Genomic DNA, 24510 nt, shown 5'->3' on the forward strand with positions numbered 1-24510 from the left:
TTACTTTGACTTGTGCACTTATGCGCATGAGGACTTTATTACTTTGCCGTTACCATGTCTGCCACCATTCTTCTTGAGTTGACCGCCAACCGATCGCCTCAGAATCATGCAGATACCACCAATGACTTGATTGGGGGTCGGATGGCTAACGATATTTCGTCTCTTCCGAATGAGCGTGAAGCAACTACCACAGCGACGTCCCAATCTGAGCGTCTACGTACTGTTCGGTCCAGAGCAGCAAATGCGGCCGATAGGCCTAGCGATGAAATACACGATCAGTCATCTCGACTACCATTTCGTCGCCTCATCGCTGCGTATCTATGTCTTTCAGCCATCTACTTTACTTCATCACTTGATATCAATTCAGTTGCGTTGGCTCTCCCCGTAATCGCGCGCGACCTTGGCGCTGGTAGCAGCATTACTTGGACTGGAACGGCCTATTTAATGGGTCAGGCCGCTTTTCAGCCTCTATACGGTCGCCTGTCAGATATTTTCGGTCGGAAGCCGGTCTTGATGCTCTCCGTTGGGTTTCTCGTCATTGGCGACATCTTATGCGCCAACTCCCACTCTCCCGCTTGGCTCTATGCGTGTCGAGCAATAAGTGGCATTGGCGGCGGCGGCATCAGTTCTATCATATCAATCATTGTTAGTGATCTCGTGAGCCTTAAAGACAGAGGCAAGTACCAAGGGATGCTTAATGCCTCCATCGGCGCTGGATCAGCTATAGGGCCATTCCTTGCGGCCTCCCTGATACAAAAGATAAGAATAGCAGAGATATCGAGTTGGAGATGGATCTTCTACATTCCACCAATCCTGGCTTGCGTCTCTACTATAGCTTGTATGGCTTTCCTGCCATTGACAACCATCAGTGGAAGCTGGAAAGCGAAGGCAAGACAAATCGACTGGATGGGACTTGCAGCTTCTCTGGTCGCAACTATTTGCATGCTGGTATGCATAGCTATACTGCTGCTCCTATTACAATGAGAAATTTCTGCTAATCCAACCATTCTTGTATTTATAGATACCTCTAAATTTAGGCGGAACGTCTTGGCCGTGGGGTAGTCCGGCGGTAATTTCTTTGATGATCATTGGCGGAATTGCAGTTGCAGTGTTCACTATCATTGAGAAAAAATATGCACGCATTCCTCTCATCCCTCTTCGGCTTTTTACTAGCAGAGCTACTGCAATTCTACTCATCCAGAGCGCTTTTTACAACGTGGTATGGCAAGTAGATATGTACTTTCTGCCTGCATATTTTCAAGATGTCGGGGGATTCAGCCCCCTTCAGGCTTCTGCGTTGATGCTCCCTATACTTTTGTTTTCGAGCGTTTCAGGCATTCTGTCAGGCCCGGCTATGACCATTCTCGGGAGGCAAGTCTAATCATCCATCAAATCCCTTGTAATGGGTGCGTGTACGCGGCTGACGCGCAGAAGGTACGACTATATATACCATCCAGGAATCTTTCTGTGGCTCCTAGGCGTCTGCCTAAAGATGATATTCGGCCAGAACACAAGCGTTGGGGCTTATTTGGGCGCCTTGTTAGTTGAAGGATGGGGTATTGGATGTGTTTTCCAGCCAGGTACAGTCTACTTAACACATGCCTGCATGGATACGACTATGTTATCGTGACTACTCACTGCGTTTAGGTCTCGTGGCTCTGCAAGCACATTGCCCATCCAAAGATCGTGCGGTTGCGACGTCAACGCGGAATCTCTTCCGAATGCTCGGTTCTGTCATTGGCATGACAATCGCATCCGCTTTGCAGAGTGCTGTTACGCAGGCAGCTCTGCCCGATGATATACCAGCTTCAGTGCTCTCGCAAGTAACGATGGGAACATGGAGATCCGGAACTACAACTTGGGACCAAGGCATATCCTATGCCAAGTTCAAAGGTTTTCAAGCAGTGTTTGCGATGGAAATTCCTTTCATGGCACTCTGCTTCCTTGGTTGTTTTGGTATACCCAGTGCAACGTTTGGGGAAGATAACGAGAGGGCAGAAAGACGCACGACGTAAAACACTCAATTATTTGGATGAGTTGCGATAGCAGCTTTTGACTAAACGATACTTCTGGCGACCCAGGGGCATTTAGTTACAGGCGGGAGAAACAACTTTACATTACTATGGAAGCGAATGCAACCCGGCCAGTAGCCGAAAAAGTTTTTGGAGAAGATATACTCCAGTGCCTGTACGCATACGGATGAAGATTCCCCGCTGGTCTATTGCATATTCCCTGTTGTAAGTTGGTGAGTCTAAATAGCTTTTGGGTATTTAAATGTGAAGTGTATACACACAGCCCAGCTTGCTGAGGGCTAAGAAACCCCGATTGAAAGAGTCATGCATAAAGATGTTGATAATTGTAAGCACAAGACACAAAATAATTGAGTTATTTCAAAAGCCTCTACCTTGATATTTCGTCAGTGTCAATACACATCCATAGCTAAATGATCAAGCCCGGTCTTTTCAGTGTCATATTCCGTATGTCATGAATAGGTTTGATCTTTGTGTGTTAATTAAAGAATCACATTGGCTCAGAGGAATACCAAATGTCTAATTGGTATAATGAATTATGATATTACTAACGTTCTGAGTATTTAAAGAGATACGATGTTAGTCTATCTTATTTACAATTTCTCGGATATTCTTTTAACATCGATGTTGAAGTAGTACACCTCCTGTTCTTATTTCATGCTATCAACAGCATAACACGCTTCCCTTACTGGTAGGCAGGGAAAACGGTGCCATCGCTGTTACCGCTGTAAGTGTAGCCGCAGTTACCGTTACCAACGACATATCCTTCGCCAGTGTCGCTGCCAGCGATGGAGAGGATAAAGTTAGGGTGGTTGGACTGGGATGCGCAGGTCTCGCCAGGGTGGTACAGCAAGAAGCAGTTTCGGTTTCTGGGGCGGAAAATGAATGTCTCGCAAGTTCCGAATTGCTGGCAAGCATTGCAGCAATCGGTTGCGGTGCTGGCGCCGTCAGCGACAGTGTTGAAATCGGAACCGACACCGGGGCCGTTGTTGGCGACGTTGACAGCATAGTAGCGTTTTCCATTGTTGCTGAAGTTGGGGCCAAAGGTGTTCAAGTTGCTGCAGGCGTCATAGACGGTAGGGCCAGGGATAATGGCGGTGGTGGTGGTGGAGGCTGTGACAGTGCTAGTCTCGAAGGTGGTTGTGAAAGTGGTCACACTGGAAGTGTAGGTGGAAGTAACGGTGGATGAGACATCAGCGGGAACAACAGTCTTGGTAGAAGTAAGAGTGCTGGTCTTGGTAGTCTCTCTCCAGTAGAAAATGGTTTCCGTGACGGGGTGCACGGTAGACTGCACAGTCTTGGTCTTGGTGTTGGGCAGAATCTTGGTACCTGGAATTGAGTTAGCGATTGGCCCTGTTGCTTGGTAAGAAGTGAATGCGATGACTTACAATCCACCTTGGTAGGGTACATTGAGGCCTTAAGACCCTGGGGCTTCTTCACTTGAGCCCGGGGAGGGTGAGGGTGGTCGAGGGCACGACGATTGAGGGTATCGGAGTTGACCGTATCCTGAATGTTTCGGAAGCCCGCAGTAGTTGGCACCACGGTGGTCGAGGTTGACGAGGTAGTGTCAGTGTTTGTGGTAGTGGTAGTCACGGTTGCCGTGATCGTGTCCGTCTCGACAGCAAACACGGTAGATGTGGTGGAAAAGGTATCTGTCACAGTTTTATCCGTGACAGTCTTGGTCTTGGTGGCGAAACCGGTAACAGTGTACCACAGGCCAACATAGCTCGTCACCGTTGGGCGGATGGTGAGGGTAGTGGTGGGCTGATGGCTGCTGGTAGAGGTCTTGGTGACAGTAGACACATGGTTTGTCGATTTGGTGCCAAGCTCAGTACGACAGGTCGTTACCGGGTTCGTGGCAACGACGGAAGTCGCCAAGAACGGCAAAACTGCCAGAACTTGAAGTGCAGTCTTCATGATGATCGTAAAAAGGACTGAGTAGTACCTTGAGTCTGAGAAGGAAGAGAAGCTGGATGCACTGCTACAAACATTCGAGACAGACGAAGAGACAGACGCATGTCGATTTATACAGCTCTATCCGCTGTCTTGGGTGGCGATTCAGCTTCGCTTCCAGCATTTGCTGGTCTTTCAGCACATCACGGGCAATGGGTAAAATTACTCGCGGGGCGATAGAGCTTCGAATCACTCAGCTGTAGCGGTCGGCGCGTTCTAGACGCAAGCTGTCATGGAGTAGCATCTAGCAAAGTGGATATTAGGCGCAGCTCTTCAGTAGTTTGCTTGGAGAAAAGCACCACTAATTGGCCATGCAGCGACCTACGGCCACAGAGGGCCAGCGTGACTAGGTGCTGGCGATGCTATATTTACACTAAGAGGCAATAGCTCCAGGCAATAGTGCCAAGCAATAGCGCGATCGAGCCATCTCTTGGCGCCAGGAACGGGGCCATTTGCCGGACTAAGCCAACCGCTTGTTAGCTCAGGGCAGATTCCAACTACTCCAAGGTGGCGCAGGGCGAGAGGCTTCAGATGGGCATCTGAACCCCTGACTAGTTTCGTGTAGTTAGAAGAAGAAAAAGAAAAGAAAAGATATTGAATGGAGGAAAGTGTAAGTTGATTGATTGTAAGCCGGGTTTGTATCCCTGATGTTCCAGCGCTCAACTGTCGGATTCCGCGATTCGAGACCAGGGAGCTTTAGGGGTCCAGATGAGAATTGCCGGGCCAACATCCAAGACCAATTTCGCTTGTATTATATGCAGTACTTGTATAAGGATTGAGTGCTAGGAAATCAAGCCTAGCCACGTTTGATCAGTATCAGCTCGTGATCCCTACAGCATTACTACGACAGTACACCGAGGACGGCTTATCACGATGCCAAATCAGTACTCGCGTAACAATGGAATAGCTGAGATTTATATTCTCAATGGCTGAATCTTTAGTCAATGGCTGAATCTTTAACCAATGGCCATACATGTCTCGTTTTTATATCGCATAATAAGATATCAATAGATTGGAACAAGTTTGCGGTGACGAACGTTCTAGGCAATGCTAGACCAGTGGGTAGCACCTCTAGCTGCTTAACACTAGGACCCTGCGTTCAAGTCAAGCTTTTAGCTCTTGGACCCACAAGAATAAAATAAGAGTAAAGTATCCGTAAAGAGTTAAAAACTAAAATCCGAAAATAGTGTTATTGACAAGCAACTCACTTTCAGCCGTGGCGTCAGAGGCCTAAGACGGCCTAGCCAAAAAGATAATACTGAGCTGAGTTGGCGATAGTCAATATACAAGGGTTTGAAAGCGCGTACTACTGCAGGGTTTTCAATAAACCGTCTAATAGTTACAACTCAAGGCCATGCGGCGGGGTAGCTGAAGAGTAGCAATGTCCATAGACCAATGTAATAGTATATCATCAGGGGACTTCACGGCCTTGTCCCGCTTCCACCGTGATCAGGAGCAAGAATATACAGTGGAAGGGAAAGAGGTGTTCATCCTCTTCTTCGTGATATTCCCTCTTCGTTTCCTGTGTTTCCTTCCGTAACACATTTCATTTCTGAGATCCAAGTTTTTTTCATCCTTGGTTTCACCCGCCATCTCAGCAGGCTTGGCGACTTCTTATTCACAATGTTGTCTCCCAAAGGCGTCGCCTGCCTAGGCTTTGCAGCAGCTCTTCTCCTTGGCAATCCAGTCTCTGCTGCTCCGCAAGCCCATGAGGCTCGATACCCCAATGTGCCTCGCCTCGACAGTCGTGATGACTCTTCCAACTCTACAACAAATGGCACAAAAACAAGCTTAGAACCTATAGTTCCTCCAACCGTTGACCCGGAAGACCTCTTCGTTCTCTCCCTTGCTACCAATGTCACCTTAGCATGGGCTGGCTCGCCTGACAACTCTTCCACCGACTCGAGCCCTCAGCGACGAAAGCTAAAGCGCGACGGCGGTATCTTGTCACAAGCCCTTATGACATTTGCCTTTCCGACAATTCCGCTTGACCATTCGTTATTCGTAACCGATGTTAGCTGTACCAAGGGTAGTCTTACTGGCACTCTGAGCGACAACGCCTACGGATTTGCGAAGAAGGAGTGGGCCGGCGTCGCCGATATTGTGTTTGTAACATCAGTGGACGGCTGTGGTCTGGATAATCAAAACGACTTCTTTCATGCGAAGTCTCTTTCCTTCTCCGACAGCAACAAGAGTTTCACTGCCACTGGATCCTCGGCTGCGTTCACAGATGTAGCTGAGCATCTGAATCTCAAATGGGGCAACATCGGATCTACACAGGCGAAGCGCGCTGTTGATAAGAGAGACGTAAGTGTTACATACGGTTTCTGTGATGCTATGGCTTGACTCTTGCACCTTATTTATATTGTGTTTTTATATTTGAACTCTGCTAACATACCCGTCACCAATCTAGATGTTCGAGCCGCACGCTCTTGCTGCACGAGATACCGAATCAGTCACCTTATCCTGGGACTACTGGCTTCAGGACGACGATCATCTCGGTACCGATCCCGACGCCCCATGGCCAGATGCCGCTCCATTGTATAAATGGGGCTCTGAGGGAGGCGAAGCGGATGATTCTTACTCAAAGGGCGAAAATGCTGACCCCAGCGGCCACCACAAGCGTTCAAACGAAACCTCCGTTTCTACTCACTCTGCCCGTGATCTCGAATATGGCTTGGCTCTCTACTGCATTAACTGTGGATTTGGTGGTTCAGCAACCCTATGGGGTGAAATTGACGCATCCATCTTACACCTTAGCGTCGACACACTGCAAGTCGGACTCACCGCCAACTTTGCCGCAGGACTCAATCTTGGAATGGAGGCGTTTTTCAAATATGAGAAAGAATGGAAGAAGGAACTGGCCCGAATCGGCCTGGGCGGTTTTGAGATCCCCTTGATCATCGACGTTGGTCCTTTCATCAGCGTCTCAGTAGACGCTAATGTGAGCATCGAAGCAACTGGCACTCTTGCCATCGGCGCCTCCGTATCTTGGCCAAACATTGACATCATGCTGGATTTGCTTGATTCCAGCAACAGCCACTCAAATGGCCTTTCTCCTCAGTTCTCGCACATGGCCGAAGCTTCTGGGGAGCTTCATCTTATGGCAGCGCTGGGTTTGCCTATCGAGGTGGGCGTTGGCATCGATATTCTTGACGGAGCGTTTTCGCTGGACGCTGGTATCGTGGATACTCCTTCAATCGTTGCGGAGGGCTCTTTCGAAATCGCGGCCTCAGTCGGAGACGATGGAGAAATCGACGTCAGCCTTGGCGGTAGCTGTTACGGCATTGCTTGGGATATCCACTTTGAGAACAGGCTTCAAGCTGTTTTAGAAGGTGATTTCGTCGGCGATGATACATACGACCTCATCCCTATTCAGGTCAGCGCTCCCATTGCCCAGGGCTGCATCGGATACGTCAACGATGGCACCGACGACAACTCAGACACGCCCCAGGGCGAAGGTTCCAGCGCAGGCATGGGCGGCAATGGCTTGAACAGTGGAGGACTTGGCATGTCCGGCTCCGGTTCGAACTCCGGCTCCGGTTCCAAGTCCGGTCCGGGTGGCAAGAGCTCCAGCACTACCAAGGCCACAAGCACTGCCAAGTCCACGAGCACTGCCAAGAGCTCAAGCAAGAGCACAAGCACTACTAAGAGCTCCAGCACTGCCAAGAGCACTGCCAAGAGCACCAGTACTGCTAAGAGTACTGCTAAGAGCACAAGCACTGCCAAGAGCACAGCCAAGAGCACAGCCAAGAGTACAGCCAAGAGCACAAGCACTGCCAAGAGCACTGCCAAGAGTACTGCCAAGAGTACTGCTAAGAGCACTGCTAAGAGCACTGCTAAGAGTACTGCTAAGAGTACTGCGAAGAGCACCGCCAAGACCCCTGCCAAACCCACCCCCAAGAGCGGCCATCGTTAAATCCAGCGTCTCTGCAGGTCTCACTTGCAAGTCTATCAAGGAAGCAGGCGTAAATACTGCCTGGGGTTTAGTAAAGCTACTAGAGTAAAGAATGCCAACCTCCGTGCTACCACCAACTGTCTTCAGAACTCTAGTTGCGTGAGCCTAACTAAAGAGCAAAGCTGTCAAGAGCTTGGGGCGAGACCCTGGGGTTCCAGCCCTTGCTGGCTTATATGACAAGGGATGTTTTGTATATAACACAATTCCGAAACCGATAATAATATATAACTAGTAATGTTCTTCCACAAAAAGCTACTTGCTTTTGGGTTTTTGATCTCTATCTATAATTACATAATGAACTCTGACAGTAAATACCCGTTTGTTAACAAATTTGTTTATATTCTTCTATTTTCGTAACACTTTCATGTGCTCCTCTTCCTCCCTCTGTCTCCGTCAAACATTGTCTGTGAAGTGACGGCACGTATAGCAGTGTTCTAGAGCCATGCTATACATACACATTACCCTATACCATACAAAATTATCTTGAATCCAAATTACACTGCTTTGCCTTCCTCCCTTCGTAGCACCATTGAACATCGCATAGGATGCTTGCCCATTTGTATGTCTATATAAAGTTGACTGAATTGTTTGACTTGTGCGTAGCTAAAATTCGCGCACGTTCTTGATGGCTTTCAACTCTCTGTGCGACCTCGCCATTCATTGATCCGGAATATCCAATCGCGAACAAGCGCTGCAAAAACGCCAGTCTCATCAATAGGAAGGCCATGCGTACCACGATCCAGAACAGCAAAAGTTGATCTAGGGTAGAGCTCCAAGAGGCGAAGGCTGTCTCGGTAACCGACGACTTCATCTTGCCGACCACATATAACAAGTGTGGGCGCTAAAAACTTCGTCTTTTCATCGTTAAAAGGAGTGGATAAGCGATATCGCTGCGGATCGTCTTGAATCAGGTCCAAAGCCCTTTTATCGCTTGCTCTCTCCGCCGGAAGGTAAACTTTGTTAATTTTTGCCTTGAGGTTTTGGACGTAAGTATGCGTTTGAACAAGGACATTCCCAAGCAATTTCTTGTCTTCCGTTGACATATTTGACATGAGCTCCTTGTTTTCTACCAATGGGCTGTAGGTATCCAGATCTCGTTTGCCATTATCGGGCTCAATAACCGGTACGCGGAGTAGTAAGCCATCGACTCGATCGCGATATTTTTGAGCTATAGCGCGTGCAAGGTATCCGCCACATGATGAACCAATGAGTGCGAATCTTGACTTTTGCAGCCGAGAATCAATGAATTTTGCCAAGCGCAGGTATATATCGTCGAGATTTTTGACATCATCGGCAGGTGTCGCGCCCATACCGGGAAGATCCACGTAGATACGGAGAAATCCTGGTGCTTTAACAAAAATTGGCTCAAAATCTACCTCTTCAACTTTTCCTTCCCCTTGCCATCCATGAACAATCAGAACAGGAAAGCCTTCTCCAATCTCATATGCAGACAAGGTGGATGCCATGTTCCTGTTGTGACAACGCGTTAAGAATGGAAAAGAACAAGCACAATGTAATGAAGCTTTGTAAGAAGCTTATTCGTATTCTGTTGACAAGCGTATTACCTGGAATAAATTGCGCAATGTCACATGACTTCACCGCAAACATTCAGAAGCATAGTACATGTACGTTGCTTTGCTTACATGAAGTTTACATTGATTCGAATATTTTTAATATTGTATTATTTTTTCCCGTTAACTACTTATTCATCACGTCGGACACTTTGCATATATCATTCTTAATACAGCCAAGGGAGTTGAGCGGGGTTCTCTGCTTTGTGAGGGGCGTTTTCAAGCTTGTATGCCTTCGAAATCATAGATGGAGCACGAATAATGGCCATTTGCCTCATAGCATCAATCTGAGGCCCACCTGGGTGAGTGGCTTGGTCAAGATTGGAGATGGAAATTCGTTCCCAGGTTCCGGCCTTGCCTTCCATCTCTCCTTGGTATGATTTAAACAATTGCGAGAGCTCTTCAGTGGAAGGTGTTGAGCCATTTTTCAACAGGGCCGCAAGCTTGTTAGTGAGATTGGCAGAAGCCTCCATGCCGATGTTAGCGCCAACGCCCCATTTCGGGTTCATCTGCATAATGTTAGTGACTGATATCAAGTGCCAGAGGGGGTAGGTTTCTTTTCCAGCATACCTTGTGAGCTGCGTCCCCCACAAGAGCAACGCGGTCCCAGTGCCACAGCTCCACAACACCCTCCTCGAAATTTGCGTGGCCTGCAGCGAACCGCTTATCCCACAAGTCTTTAAATGTGACCTTGGGTGTCAGTTTGACATTTGCGAACTCCTCAACTAGATCCTTCGGCACATTTGTGGTAAAGGGGACTCTGTCGGTGCATCTCGGGATGCGCTTGTAGATAAATAAGTGCGTCTCTTTCTGCGAAGGGAATGCCTGGATCACCCAGTCATCTCCGTGCACCTCTGCTCCTTGTCCGGAAGGAATATCGTCAAACAGCGGTCCTCTGCCAAAAACGCCAGTGAATGACGCTGTAAAGGGGTTCTCAACGAATAGACCCTCGGGTGCGACTTTACGCAAGTGGTCACGAACTGAGCTCCAAATGCCATCTGCGCCGATGACAATCGATCCTTCATGGCTTGTGCCATCAGCGAATTCCACAGTCACGCCGTCTTTGCCGAACACAATGTTGGTAAGTTCTTTTCTGGTAAAGACATGCTCTTCTGGTTTATCAAGACCACTAAGGAAAACCTGAGAAAGGCTGGCACGATCTGTGACAACGACAGGATAGCCGTGGCTGAACAGAAAGAACGTTAGTTTGGAAACAATGCATCTCATTATATCTCATTATTCCTGACTTACATCTGAGAAAACGCGGCATAATCCTGATCTTCGCTTAGGTGCTTTGCGTTGGCGTCGCGGTGCACCATGCCCGTCATCTGATGAGACACCTTCTTCAAACTCTCCAAGAGGCCTAACTGTTCCATCATCCTCGTGACTTGAGGCATAAGGAAAATGCCAAATGCAGTTGTGGGAGCCACAGCGCTTCGCTTTTCGAACAGCGCATAGTCAATTCCAGCGGCTTGGAGGCTGTTTGCAAGGAAAAGTCCAACAGGGCCACCCCCAATAATGATAACTTTGAAAGCCATTTTCGATTGATTGTTTGATGGATGGAAACTGAACGTATAAGTTGTATGAGATACTCGTGGCACCGAAGGAGTTTATAGTTGTTTCAATCGCAGGTTGGCACTGCGGATGAACGAAATGTAAAACTTGGATATCAGACACAGATTCTACAATTCACGAGTAGTCTTTTGACGGGTTTATATGCCTCTTCTAACAGTTACACTACAGGTGCAATGGTATAGCTAGAGTCAGGGGGATGTACTATGAGTCTGCTGATATAATCCATATTTGGTAATAGAGTTTCGATAATAGAGATGTTATCCATACAGTTCTAAAACCTAGTGGATGCAGCTTGGTAATAAGGTTTTCTCCACAATTTTTAAGAGCAACACATATGTTTATATAAAAGTGTACCTCTATACCAGTAACTAGCTAGTAGTAAGTGAGTAATTTTTATAGCCATAGTAGTATAGCTATAAAATATTACTTTAAAAATAATAAATAAATAAATAAAAATATGTATGTTTAATAGCATGCATATACTGTAATTACTTGGCAATTGTATATTTATAATAAAAGAAAACCTTCCAGAAAAAGAATAGTTAAGAATTAAATTATTATAATAGTATTAATATATACTTATTACTTTCTTTGCAAATTTCTTCTAAACCTCTATAAAGTGCTGAAATATTTTTTTTGCCTGTAATTACTTAAAGAGAAGTTTTTTACTGTTTACAGATTACCTCTGTTCACCATTTTCCTCTTGCAGCCTTTTTTGATCATGCTTGCTAATAGTGATCTGCTCAGTGGAGTCCCAGAGTCAATTACTCCGCAATCGCTGTACTGGGCCATATCCAGATTAAGGTGCTGGATCTAGGAGTCTCACGTTGCTATGCAGGGGTAAAGCACACCTTGTTCCGTTGGCAAAAGTCACCACTACTGTAGCATCCCACGTCAATGCTTCGGCTATACTTACCGCTTATTGTGGAATCCTTCTCTATGTATCCCTTATCACAAATCCCTGGTGCTTACATATTCGCTTCCGCGTGTCCCTTACTCCATATCAATTTGTCTTTGTTGACGCTTAGTGCCGACCGCTCAATCCTTGTTGCCTGATCGCCGCAGCTTAGCCCCTGCCGCGTGCCATGATTTATGGTCTGGTGTGATTGATGGTGATGAATTGTGACTAATAGGCTCACTATAAGTTTGACTGGCGACTACCGGATGGTTTCCAATTAGCATCAGCAGCACAAGTTAATCTGCTAGATCCGACGCTCCGATCTGAATCGGGCCGCACCTAATACCTCGTATACGCAACTACGGGGAGGACGTTGACACGGCTGAACGGCTTTCATCCATCTACCTTTCGGTTGTCCACAGACCGTGGTGCCCCGTACTCCTGATGACATTCCTTCCTTCGTCAGAACTAGTAATTGTCGACAGTCAGCCCATCATTTTCACCAATTATGACGGACGTCAAGCCTAGCTGCCTGGAAGGGATCGATGCCAATGGCACAGACAGTGAATCAGCAGTTGAGCGAACAGGGGCCAAACCTGCCGAGATGGTGCGTTTTACTGCTACGCCAGAGAAAAATGGCGCCACAGTGGAATCGGAAAATGCGTCTCAGCTGGATCAAGCGACTTTGATGGCCACACGCCCAAATGGAGGATGGAAGGCTTGGCTGCAGGTTGCTTGTGGTTTCTCGTTGATGTTCAACACATACGGTATGATGTCTCAAGTTAATAAGCCTAATAGTACTGGTATCATGTTTTGCTGTGCAGCTCAAAAATTAATGCATTGATAGGTCTCATCAACACATTTGGCATCTACCAAAATTATTACACCGAACAGTTTCGCTTTGACCCCTCTCGCGCATCTCTTATTGGTGGACTGCAGAGTTTTCTTCTTTTCTTTGCCAATGGCGCTGCAGGACCGTTGTATGATGCCGGCTATACACGCCTCTTGGTTGTCACAGGGACAATACTAATTGTCTTTGGGACGATGATGCAGAGCCTTTGCACAGAATACTGGCAATTTATCTTGGCCGAGTCGTTGTGTATTGGGTTTGGCGGTGGCCTGACGTCGTTCCTATCTCCTACGGTTTTATCGACCTACTTTACAACGTTATATCCCCTGGCACAAGGAATTGCGGCCTCAGGGGCCGGAGTTGGAGGGTGAGTGAAGTTTTGTCACACTATAGGCTCAGAAAATGAGTATACTAATTTGAGATGGCTGCAAGTATCATTCTGCCTATTGTATATCGTGAGCTTGAACCAAAAATAGGGTTTCCCTGGACAGTACGTGTTATTGGGTTCATTCTTCTTGCGACTTTGCTGCTTCCAGTGCTATTTCTTCAGCCACGCATGATTCCTGGCGCTGGTCGGAAGTTCATTGACAAGACCGCATTTACCGACTGGCCATTTGTTGTGTTCTTGTGCGGTAACTTCATCTATCTCCTCGGCGCTTTCACTCCATTCTTTTACGTGGAAGTATACGCCGTTCAGAACAAGATTGCAAGTGCGGATCTTGGCTTTTACATCATCTCAACTATGAACGCAGCCTCAGCTATCGGACGTATACTGCCTAACTTTGTCAGTTCCTACATAGGACCGTTCAACATGCTACTACTGTCGAGCATCTCAACATTCGTCTTTGCATTTGCCTTTGAGGGCGCACACAATGTTGCCTCGCTCATTGTTGTGAGTGCCTTCTATGGAGGCGTTACTGGCTTATTCTTTGCGCTACAACCCGTTGTAGTGATTGGACTTTGTCCCGATCCAAAGCTCATCGGGACGCGTGTTGGGATTGCCTTAGGTTTCATATCGTTTGCGGTGCTCGCAAGCAATCCCATAGCCGGGGCCATTCAATCTCGCGGAGGATTTGTAGGGGTTTGGCTTTGGGCCGGCGTCACGACTGCGGTCGGTACTGGCGTAATGTCTGTATCGCGTCTAATGAAGACCAAAAGTAACTTTTTCATGAAGGTATAACATTACCTTCAGTGAGGAAAGCCAGGACATAAGATCAGGGTTGGACATAAATGAAGAGATTAGTACCAATAGATAAATATAAACCCAGCACTACGTGTCTAATTTCACCACACCGTTTAAACTTCACAAAACTTGAATGCTCAAAGGAAGTAGACAGATGCTTAGGTACATGTATGTACATTGTGAAGTTTGTCAAAGTATATCAGCATGAGTGCCCAGTGGAGGAAGCGACCTTAGTTTGCCTTTGCTATTAAATTATTGTCTTAAAAAGCACTCAGATATCGGCTGGCATAGTCGTGTAAGAATGCTGATACAGCTTGTGACTCATATATTTGAGCGTATTACCAAACGAGAATCTCTGAGCGAGCTTTACGATAAGCGGAGAACAATTTAATTTTCTATCTTGTATTCTGAAGTCAGTGTTTGCGGAGAGATTTGAAATGCCTTCATATGTTGAGCTGAGATGATAGTCTTGGCCCATACAAGCACCATATTGGTAATACTCCCTTTACCACGTCATATCACTTGTGAACATAGCCAAATTGATTCCAGTGATTGAATCTGGCAAAAGACATGTGGGGATCAGGAGGTTAAAGGTGGTCCCCGATGAGTTTACATTCACATCAAGGATACGGCGAGTGGATCAAGATTGCGACGTCTGCAAGTCAACAGCCAGGGGAAATGCTACCACAGTAGGAAGCTACCATCGTTGGATATAACCCGAAAGCTAGCGCAGAAAACTCTCCGAAGCACATCATACCTCTGTGGATTCTTCGGCAACGGCAATGGCAACGGCACAAGTCAGGACAGGCAGGCCCTGTTCAGTCCACCGGGGTTGGGTTTTTGCCATTACTGATTCGTGAATACTGGCTTTTTAGACTCACCAGCGTGAGAACAGATAATAAACTGCACTTGGAACCTGGGCTCAAATTCTGCTTATACAAAGCTCTCTATTTACCCTTTAGTGTTAAAACTCAAAGCATGGCAATAGTACTCATCCACCACAGCATCTCACCAAACGGTGCATTTTACGAGCATTTACCCCTTTACCCCTGTTAATGAAAAGGATTCTTAGTGAAACGATCAACCAATCGATTGAGAGATAATTGCGTAAGATGTGAGGTGGTCAATTTAACCCTACTTGGCCTTTGCACGAGCAGAATTATGTATATCAGTATATCTTGAGATACTCTCCGCGTCATGTTAACCTCTATATAATGACAGGAACTAAATATATCACGCTCCATGTATCCAGCCGGATGCCTATCTGTACAGTAGAAAGCAGAAACAGGTATCTGTTCTATCTTTATCGGGCCATCCCACTCTTACACAAGTTTAAATACAACTCCATATAGTCAACTACGCCTAAACCTTTTCAGCCAAAATCAAGCAATGATATTAATAATTCCGCTTGAAAAAGGTTAGTGCTACAACATTTATTATATATCTCAGCAAACGCATGTTAAGAAACTCTCGACCATTTAAATTTATTTCCCTAACTATCTCACTCAACGCAATTTAGTACGTTGAGGGAACAATTGCTGTTCGTCCACCATCGGCCAACAACACATTTCCATTAAGATACGAGCCAGCCTTACTAGCCAAAAATAGCGCGACGCCAGCAATGTCAGTTTCCTCACCAGCTCTCTTCTCTGGGATCAATTTTGCTGGGTCATAACCACTCCCAGTCATAGTCGAAGTCATATCAGTCGGAAATACTATTTTGATGTCAGTATACCCATTCGAAGCATTGCCATTTGGGGCTGAACACTCACGTCCTGGAGCAATGGAGTTGACTCGAATGCCGTACGGAACCATGTGTGTGGAAAGCTGCTTCATCATGTGTTGCTGCGATGCCTTGCTCTGGCCATACGCAAAGCGTCCTGTTGGAGCAAATCTTCCGAAACCAAGCGTGCTGCAGGTGCCGACAATTTGACTGCTGAAATTAACGTTCTTTTGGCGATTACCGGCATCGAGAAGTTTCAGGAAGGCAAGCGAAGAGTACCAAAACCCAGCGGTGTTGATCTTGAAGGTGTCTGCGTACTCATCCACCGAGTGCTTCCAGTTCTCTTCAATAAACTCATCTAGCGAGGAGTTGTTGTTTAGGGTCTTGGATTCGGGCCCAGAGGTACCTGAATTACACCACAGCAGGTTGATATATCCAACCTCCTTGTGGATAAGGTCTGCAGCGGCCTTGAGCGACTCTTTGGAGGTTACATCACACTCCAGAGCCTTGACGACGTCGGGGAATTCTGTGGCTGTCTGTTCCAGAACGCTCACACGACGACCAATAATATAGACTCTGTGTGCTCCATTTGCGGCAAGAGCACGAGTGATCATACGACCAATTCCTGAATGATAGTCGTAAATATGATCATCAATTCCTAACTCTATATCCAGACAAGGTTATGCCAAAGGAGATGTTGAGGCGGGTGGATCTCGAAGGATGAGAATTGTGTGGAGGACATTGGATACTACTTACCAGAACCTCCGCCGGTAATCACAGCGACGAGACCGGAGACGTCGAAGAGATTTTTGGTCTCAATAGTTGCTGTGTTGGTAGAGCCCATTGTGTTGTGAGACGTCGAAACAAGTTACTAAAACTACTCAATGGCTTTTATTTTGCAGTGATGAACAGCTTGCTTCAACTTGAGTCAACAATGAAGGGAATCTTGACCAGTCTATTGAGTTGTAGCGAGATATAAATTTATATATATATATTATCCTTGATGAGCCCATTTATTTTGCAGGAGCTAACAATTCTTCCAAGTACTTCACCGCTCCATCTACTGATCCCGAGTAACCGACGTACATATCGGGGCGAACCACCGCTGCAACGAAGGAATCGTCATCGGCCACAAAGTCAGTGCCGTAGACCAGGGCTTTGTCTCCACCAGTGCTACCTTGGATGGCGTGCTTGGGCACCAGCTTGATATCGGTAACAAGCTTACCAAACTTGCCAACATGATCAGTAACGTCACCCTTGACAAGGAACAAAAAGTTTCCGTATGGGACCGCGCTGTAGAGGCGCTTAGGAGTAGAGTCTCCCGCGACAACCAAGTCAAAGTCAGGGGCGGGGTTGCCGGCCTTCCAGGCACCAGTGCCCGATTCCTGCACGATTTCTGACTCAAGGCCGCTGTAGGTAATACCCATACCCGTAATGTATGCGGCATGCTTCTCCACATTGCCGACATATTGCTCACCCTCGTGGTGAGTATCTCGCACAAGACGCGCAGCAACTGAGATAACATTCCCTGCAACCTTGCGGCGCTCCGTGTCGAAACTGGCAATGATCTTGTGCGCAGCCCCTGGCGCCAGCTCGTTGGCATGGGCCAAGACATAGCCTAAGCGCCATCCAAGACCGAAGGAATCTGAAAGACCAGTGTTGAGGCCCTGTCCGCCGTTGACGGAGTGCGCATGTGCAGCATCACCGGCAAGAATGATTCGACCGTTGCGGTTTTGTGACACAAAGGTTTCGGCAAGTCTCTCCTTGACTAATGTGGGTGTCAGCTTAGCCTGTCTGACTTGCATATTCATCGCTCCCGCCTCAGAATGGGAACATCGCTTGCTAGCCCTGCGGAGTGGATGTGGAAGGGGTGGAGGGGCAGGGGTCTGGCGGACAAGGGTTAGATATTAATGAGATTTCTCACCTTCAAAAGTGCTGAACCACTCAGTCTTGGTAAATTCGACTCTGTAAGGAGCCAGGTGCTTCTTGATCGACGCCTTAGACTTCTCCTCTGTGATCTCTCCGTCCAATAAGATGTAGAATCGGCACAGGCCCCGCTCTCGAGGAATCCATGCAACGCGGGATTGTCCGTCCAGCTCAAAGGTAATAATTTCCGGCACGCGAGGGAAGTCACTGTCGATGAAGGTGTCAAGCACAGCCCATGTCATCTCTGGCTTAGTACCTGTGAAAGGAATGCCAAGGGACTGGCGGACCATGGAGCGGGCTCCGTCTGAGGCGACACAGTAGGTGCTGTGGACGATGCGACCAGATACTGCTGTTACATCAACACCAGTTGAGGTCTCACGCACAGATTCGACTGGCTCAGAGAAGACAATTGAGTCGCCAAGCGCGGCAGCCAGCAGCTGCTCGACGATGGGCTGTCCAATCATCAGGAAGTTCTTGTGGTGGACATTCTGCAAGTTCTCCCACCAGTGGCTGCGGCGAGCAGTGAATTCTCCATTTGCGAAAATGGAACTCGCTATGAGGTGGTTAATTATGAATCATCGGATTACGTGATACAACTTACTGTTGCATTTGAGGCCCTGTGCCAAGAGTTCGTCGAGGATGCCAACGACTTCCAGGACTTGTTGACTTCTGGCGTTCAAAGCATCTGCACGGCCGAGCTGCAGGGGCTGGGGCTTAGCTTCTGTTGCAGGAGATCTGTCAGCGATCTATGCATGTGATGAGCAATATCTCCGCCTCGCACAAGGGTCCAAATAGGCGAGACTAGGTATCATGGCTTGGATGATAGCGGCTCGACTTACCAAGGACGAGGACTGAAGCTCCAAGTCGTTTCGCGAGAAGAGCCGTCAAGAGACCAGTGGGTCCACCTAGAAGTGGCACATGAGATTAGCCCGGTTAATTGAAAAGGAAAAAGAAGTTAGAATAGATGACACTATTCTAGCCATTTGAACTAGAGCGAAAAAGATGCTCCATATCATGGATCACGTACCACCAACAACAGCCAAGTCAACAGTTTGTTCCAACATTTTGAAGTTCTTAGCTCAGTTACTTGGATTTATTCCTTCGTTGTCTGCAAAGATCGAATTCCTTGAGCTCGAATAATTGCAATTGCAAATTTGAAACAGAGCTAAATCAGGAGGAGAGCTGAGTGTAAGCTGAAGATGGATGCTAAGTTTGTTTGTGGAGGCAACCTGAACGCCAAATTTATACTTCACCATCTGTCTAATAATCAAGTCAGGTAACTCAGTATACCGGCTCTATGTGAAGTTGAATCAATTGTTTGCAGCGTAAACAGAAAAGTATTTGACCCCTACTGTAACAAACTACAAGTATTTGGCCCTTACGTAGACAAGTGAAATATTTGACCCCTGTCAAAAAAAACGATAGTTAGGCTAGAAGAGTAAATGACTGTACCGAGTATTACTCACTTCAACTCTGGAACTCATCCTAGCAGGTAAGTTAAAAGTAATAGTAGAACAAAGTACATCATAATAGTAGTGTACGTTTTGTTGTTCGCCACATAGTTATCTTCATCAAGTAATAACTGGTAGTAGAGCAAATTAAAACATATGAGTAATAATATTGCATCCTCAATTTGCATTGTCAAGATATTTTCTTACTCTGTGAGATTTTATATCATATAACTTAATTCTCAACATCATCTTTGAATCAGCACTATACATTTGTAAGAGTATGAAGAGAGATACACAACGCACGCATTGACCTATACGAACAATTGGTTAATCTAGAATACACAACATTTCAAATTAGGCCTTCTGTAACAAAATTGCATTAAGCTCCGGTGCTTCATTGAACTGTCAACTACAATGTCAAATACAAGGTTGATAGCCTAGTATCATCTCGATATATTCCTCTATGGTCTATTGTCTATTCTTGTTGCAACTCACATAAGCTATACAATTACCTGTGTTGTCAAATCTGCAGGCCATTGTGCCTTATCCACTGCATTCCCTCTAGTTCCAATCGTGAAACCAGGTTTCACCACTCCATCCGGAAACTGCAAGACAGGCTTTACTGTTCTCAAAGAGACACCAAGATTCGGAGCGGGACGTGTCTCAAAGTAGGATGGGTCGAATAAGTAACCAGATCGCTCTTTCAGTAGCGGCATAATTCTGAATAGAAGCTGGAGCATATGGTCGTGGTGTCGGAAGACCGGCGATCCATATCTTCCCCAAAGTTGCTTCCAAATGTCTTCAGGGTATGTTCCGACATTGTTAATTAGCCAATTGGTGTAGTAGTCAAGAGCCAGCTAAAAATCGGGTGTTTGTTAGATGACTGCAACATATAGCTGAGGCGAGACATGTGAAACTAGGCAAACAGTGACTTACGTTTACTTTGTACGAGCCGCCAGTCTCTCCTCTTCGGATTACTGCATCCATGACGGCGCAAATGCCACTGATACCAGCACTAAAACCCTGAGTAAGACAGTTTTTCTAGGACATTGAAGCCAGCCTTTATGAAGCGACCTACCAAAAGTCGGTATTGGGGAATATAGCAGTGACTGGCTCGTCATTGCCCATGGCGCGACCGAATTCGTAGGAAACACCACAAAACTATATACAGTTAGAGATGCGAGTTTCGATATAGGGTTGTTGTAACTTACAGCGTCAGAGATCTGCTGCCAGCCGCTCCGGTCCTGTAATGGTCCGTTCCAACCGTACGAGTTCATTCTGACGACAATGATGCCCTTTTCACGACCCTTGCACATTTCCAACACGTCGTCTGCATCAAACCCATATTTCGCCAATGCTTTGGGGCGGTAGCTCGAAATGAACACATCGCATTCCAATATTAACTCCTTCATTTTCTGTCGGTCCTCTTCCTTTTTAAAGTCAAGTGACGCATTCCACTTGCCCCAGTTCAACTCTGGATGATATAGCGTCGCATCCGGGACAGACGGCGAGGTTATACGGAGTACACTTGCTCCAAGCTCGGCCAGACCACGAGAGACAATGGGAGCAGCGATAATTCTAGTAGCATCCAGAACTTTCAATCCTGCCAATGGGCGAGACGGGTCGCTAGGCTTCTTCCCATTGTCAGTCCACCAACTTGGAGCCTGGTGTTCATTTGCCTTCCACGTTTCCCAAAGGCCGACGTGGGCATTGGCTTTACCGTGTTCGGTGGCCTTGTACTCGTCAGGGGGATAACAAATGGATCCAGCTTGCTTCCACACGTCGTTTGATAATTTGTCCAGCTCGTCGCTATTCAGTTGTCCGACCTTTTCAGCAAATATCGGCACCAGCTTTTCGAAAGTATCTTCCGTCGGAGGCTCTCGAGGAAGATTCAACATATCGAGAATTCTATCTGGGTTCATAGATCCATGGATATGATAGAACTTGCCGTCTTTGGTCTTGTACATGCTTGACGTGCAGCACCGATAAGGCCCATCCAAAGATCTATGGACATCATAATCCTTGAAAAGGCTATGATACAACGCCTTGGCAGAGGGATCAGTGCGAGTATCCCCAAAGGTCACATTACGCCCCTCAGGGTCAATGGACCAAAGCATAAGAGACATGATAAATAGTAGCGCATGATCGCTATCTTATTGTTAGTATTTTGTATTCCAAATCAAATGAGTAGTAGATGGGCAACCAACGTATTAATTTTCACTTTTTGAGGTGCTACGCCATACACTTTCTCCAAGATGGCATTGACATATATGGACTCCAATCCTTTCAGAGCGGCTATGCTCTCCGCAAATCGCCAATTCACAGGCAAGGAAGGGTTGTCGGAGCCCTCAAATGAAATGAGGTCTGCATATTTATCCAATCCACTGATGAGATGTTGTACAGTCTGAGGATGGTTCAAGATACCATCTTTCAGCACATTTGCAGCCTCGCTGACAACTGAATATGGCTTGTCTGGCGTGTGGCTAGTTGAGTTTGAGCTTGCCATTGTGATAGGTGCACGTTTCAATCAATAACAGATTTTGTCTTAGTCTAAAAAGACAGCTACTGAAGAAATTTATAACAGATGTAAGCCACTTCCAACAGAGTGTGAAAAGCCAAGAAAGAGCGAACTGTAAGATATTACCAGATAGCAATTGTAAATATATTATATGAGAAACAGTTATGGTTTAGGTTTAGTTTTGTTTCCATATTTAGTAAAGCTCCTGAAATATTCATTCTTATAGTTTTTATTACTTATTTCTTCTCAATTTTTATTATGCAACACCACAAGATATTTCCTTTGACAAAGTACATGAATATTACAGTATTATAAATATATTGCTTAGGCGCAGGCTTACAACATCTGCGGACCGGTCGGATAGTTAGGCTGCATCCTTCCAAATCGGTTCTGCGTAAGCGCTTGCCCAGCAGTATTTTTCAAAGGATTGATGGCAAATCCACGCTTGTCTTTTAACCGTCTGTAGTAGATTATTAGCACCCCCCAGCTGGAAAGAGAGAAAGAAAAAAAAAGAGTAATTTTTGCCATGTCCAAATATTCGGTGCGTATGCCATTAGGTATAGAGCAAGTAATGTTACCTAAATAGTTACTACTTGGGAAACTGTAAAGGGAAAAGATTTGAAAGGTACGAAGCGGGGGGCCAGCAAGATACCAGTCAACGCAGGTACTGGTATGTAAGTACACAAATGCCCCAAAACGGTCTTGTCGTTACATTTTAGGTGGAGTATCATTGATCCTCGTGGAGCTGATTTATTCTCCAATCCCTGCTTCCTGTACAGCCCATGTGCTAAGCAGTAAGGATAGATTCTGCTACTACATGCTAAAAATCCCACATCTTCCGTACAGTGCTTGGAACTTTTCCGGTTTTTGCCCCTAGGCTCACTATGACCTGTAAAGAGTTTTTGATCTGTTTACGCAGTAGTTTACCAACGCTGATAGCAGTTGCTGAAGCTGGGAGACCTCCTATAACGGCTTAGGCCATCTATATACTCCCCAGATTGCCTAAGCTTACTGTTTCTGCATGTAAGAGTGATATCTCCCGCAACTCCCGCAACTCCATGCACAGCATCCACGGTATTAGTACTAGGTTCCACGAGTCGTCTTACAGAGGATCTACTGCAAAAACAGATATGCATCGATTTTTCATTCTACCTCGGTTAATCTGAAACGCACTCATTGTTCTATCTTTCGTTGCACTCTATACTAGTCTCTGACAACACTGCTTGGCAATTGTGTTCTCAGAACGAAAGTAAGCTGCCTCGACGCCTTTGAGATAATATTTCATCTGCAACTTGCGATATACACGCGCATCCGCACATACCTACACATCTTTGATTCCATTTGCAAATACCACGCTCTACTCTCTGGTGGAAAAACAGGTTGACAAAATGTCGGACGTTCATTTACTCGTTTTCGGAGACCAAACTGAGACAGCGATTCCTATGGATGAGCTTCTACAGTACTCCCATAAATCCAAATATATAAGCAAATATCTTCAAGATTCATTCGTCGCAGTACAAAATGCTTTGGACAGCTTAAGTGATGCTGAAAAAGAACGATTCAAGTTTGATTCGTTTCAGAGCCTCGCAGAAAAAGTGAGGTCGGAGAAAACGCCGGATATAGTGTTACGCACCCTCATTCTATGCGTTGCGCAACTTGGATCTCTTATATTGTTAGAGCTCTCAATTATCACTCTTTCCTTGCAGTGAAGTTACTAACACAACCTTTAGTACTCTGGAGAACGACTCTGATCTTCGAGACTCATGGGCTTCACAAAATATCATGATTGTCGCCTCTTGTGCGGGCCAGGTTCCAGCCGCTGCAGCGGCAAGTACTCATTCGCTTGATGATTTGGTTGCAGTGGCGCCCGAGATTGTTGCTATCTCACTGCGAGTTGGACTTGATGTAGATCGTCGAAGTGCTGCCCTTAGCGATGACCGGAATGGAAGCTGGGCGCGCGCGGTGATTGGTGTTTCCGGGGCCGATGCTCAGGCATCCATTGACGAATTTCACAAAGCCCAAGTAGGTCATTCCTTCTATCCGGTAAATTCTTCATATCTGACTGTCCAAGGGCACGCCTGGAAGCAGGATACCTTATGTTGGCGCAACATCTGCCTGGGCAACTACGATATTCGGTCCACCTGCTACACTTGAATCATTCTTCTCTTCAAACCCATTTGGGACACAAAGAGTTATCGAGTTACCTGTCGCTGCTGTCTTTCATGCTGCAAGCTTTGACAGGCCCGACACCACAAAGATAACCGGTTCAGCTAACATACTTCAACAGTATTGGTTGAAAGATGTTTGCTTTCTTTCCAGCGAAGATGGAGTAGCTTTCAAACCGCAACGACTTGATACTCTTGTATCTGAAGCTGAGTTAAACATGCTGAACAGAATGACTGACAATGAAAAAGTTTTCAACGCGGTGAAACTAAGGATAAAAGATCAGCAGGTTGCCATTACGCCTATCGTCGCAACTAAAGTTTCTGAACGCTTGAAAAAGGCGTTAGGAGAGTCTAACGCTACTGTCCGAACTGAGCTTCTAGTCGGTGGATTGTAACATCATTTTGATATATGCAAAAAATGGCTAGCTCAGTGTTTCAGCAGTCTCTGTTTATAGGAGATGTCAAATTTCAAGCGATACAGGCGTTAACAGACTAGACTAGACATATGGAGCATGTTCTGTAGAAAGCTTTTTCATTCAATAGCAGATTTGGTCAGGTCCACTAATGACTTCTCGTGATTCTATGAAACAAAATTGTACGTTGAAACTGCTCAGATCTAGAATGAAGATGGCTGTAGCTGTTAGCCCATCCATCATAAGAATATCAGCCTTCGATTGTAAGCTCTGGCTGGTTCATTGAACTGTCTCAA

The 24510-nt window shown here is 46.3% G+C and overlaps 9 protein-coding genes across 9 annotated transcripts; 5 read left to right on the forward strand and 4 right to left on the reverse strand.

Annotated features, from left to right (window-relative positions):
* Positions 1-54: 54 nt before the first annotated feature.
* On the forward strand, positions 55-2015 carry TGAM01_v206855 (hypothetical protein; the record flags this gene model as incomplete). Its single annotated transcript, XM_018804390.1, has 3 exons — positions 55-680; positions 728-948; positions 1648-2015. The coding sequence occupies 3 exons, from the start codon at positions 55-57 to the stop codon at positions 2013-2015; spliced, it is 1215 nt and encodes a 404-aa protein (XP_018662505.1).
* Positions 2016-2715: 700 nt separating this feature from the next.
* Positions 2716-3947, reverse strand: TGAM01_v206856 (hypothetical protein; the record flags this gene model as incomplete). The annotated part of the gene is made up of 2 exons (XM_018804389.1): positions 2716-3359; positions 3419-3947. The coding sequence occupies 2 exons, from the start codon at positions 3945-3947 to the stop codon at positions 2716-2718; spliced, it is 1173 nt and encodes a 390-aa protein (XP_018662504.1).
* Positions 3948-5606: 1659 nt separating this feature from the next.
* On the forward strand, positions 5607-7634 carry TGAM01_v206857 (hypothetical protein; the record flags this gene model as incomplete). The annotated part of the gene is made up of 3 exons (XM_024549963.1): positions 5607-6290; positions 6397-7507; positions 7570-7634. The coding sequence occupies 3 exons, from the start codon at positions 5607-5609 to the stop codon at positions 7632-7634; spliced, it is 1860 nt and encodes a 619-aa protein (XP_024405272.1).
* A 2045-nt stretch (positions 7635-9679) lies between these two features.
* TGAM01_v206858 (hypothetical protein) lies at positions 9680-11050 on the reverse strand (the record flags this gene model as incomplete). The annotated part of the gene is made up of 3 exons (XM_018804386.1): positions 9680-10021; positions 10083-10698; positions 10764-11050. The coding sequence occupies 3 exons, from the start codon at positions 11048-11050 to the stop codon at positions 9680-9682; spliced, it is 1245 nt and encodes a 414-aa protein (XP_018662501.1).
* Positions 10588-10899, forward strand: TGAM01_v206859 (hypothetical protein; the record flags this gene model as incomplete). The annotated part of the gene is made up of 3 exons (XM_024549964.1): positions 10588-10593; positions 10662-10713; positions 10802-10899. The coding sequence occupies 3 exons, from the start codon at positions 10588-10590 to the stop codon at positions 10897-10899; spliced, it is 156 nt and encodes a 51-aa protein (XP_024405273.1).
* A 1443-nt stretch (positions 11051-12493) lies between the features above and the next one.
* Positions 12494-14015, forward strand: TGAM01_v206860 (hypothetical protein; the record flags this gene model as incomplete). The annotated part of the gene is made up of 3 exons (XM_024549965.1): positions 12494-12752; positions 12833-13202; positions 13268-14015. 3 exons carry the CDS (start codon positions 12494-12496, stop codon positions 14013-14015), a joined length of 1377 nt encoding a protein of 458 aa, XP_024405274.1.
* Positions 14016-15533: 1518 nt separating this feature from the next.
* Positions 15534-16585, reverse strand: TGAM01_v206861 (short chain dehydrogenase; the record flags this gene model as incomplete). The annotated part of the gene is made up of 3 exons (XM_018804384.1): positions 15534-15733; positions 15791-16366; positions 16498-16585. 3 exons carry the CDS (start codon positions 16583-16585, stop codon positions 15534-15536), a joined length of 864 nt encoding a protein of 287 aa, XP_018662499.1.
* A 3033-nt stretch (positions 16586-19618) lies between these two features.
* On the reverse strand, positions 19619-21624 carry TGAM01_v206862 (CAIB/BAIF family protein; the record flags this gene model as incomplete). Its single annotated transcript, XM_018804382.1, has 5 exons — positions 19619-19975; positions 20055-20133; positions 20197-20279; positions 20330-21266; positions 21326-21624. The coding sequence occupies 5 exons, from the start codon at positions 21622-21624 to the stop codon at positions 19619-19621; spliced, it is 1755 nt and encodes a 584-aa protein (XP_018662497.1).
* A 1400-nt stretch (positions 21625-23024) lies between these two features.
* Positions 23025-24196, forward strand: TGAM01_v206863 (conidial yellow pigment biosynthesis polyketide synthase; the record flags this gene model as incomplete). Its single annotated transcript, XM_018804381.1, has 3 exons — positions 23025-23308; positions 23367-23658; positions 23708-24196. The coding sequence occupies 3 exons, from the start codon at positions 23025-23027 to the stop codon at positions 24194-24196; spliced, it is 1065 nt and encodes a 354-aa protein (XP_018662496.1).
* Positions 24197-24510: the final 314 nt, after the last annotated feature.

Source organism: Trichoderma gamsii, assembly GCF_001481775.2.
Source record: "Trichoderma gamsii strain T6085 chromosome Unknown Scaffold_24.2, whole genome shotgun sequence".
Lineage (NCBI taxonomy): Eukaryota > Fungi > Ascomycota > Sordariomycetes > Hypocreales > Hypocreaceae > Trichoderma > Trichoderma gamsii.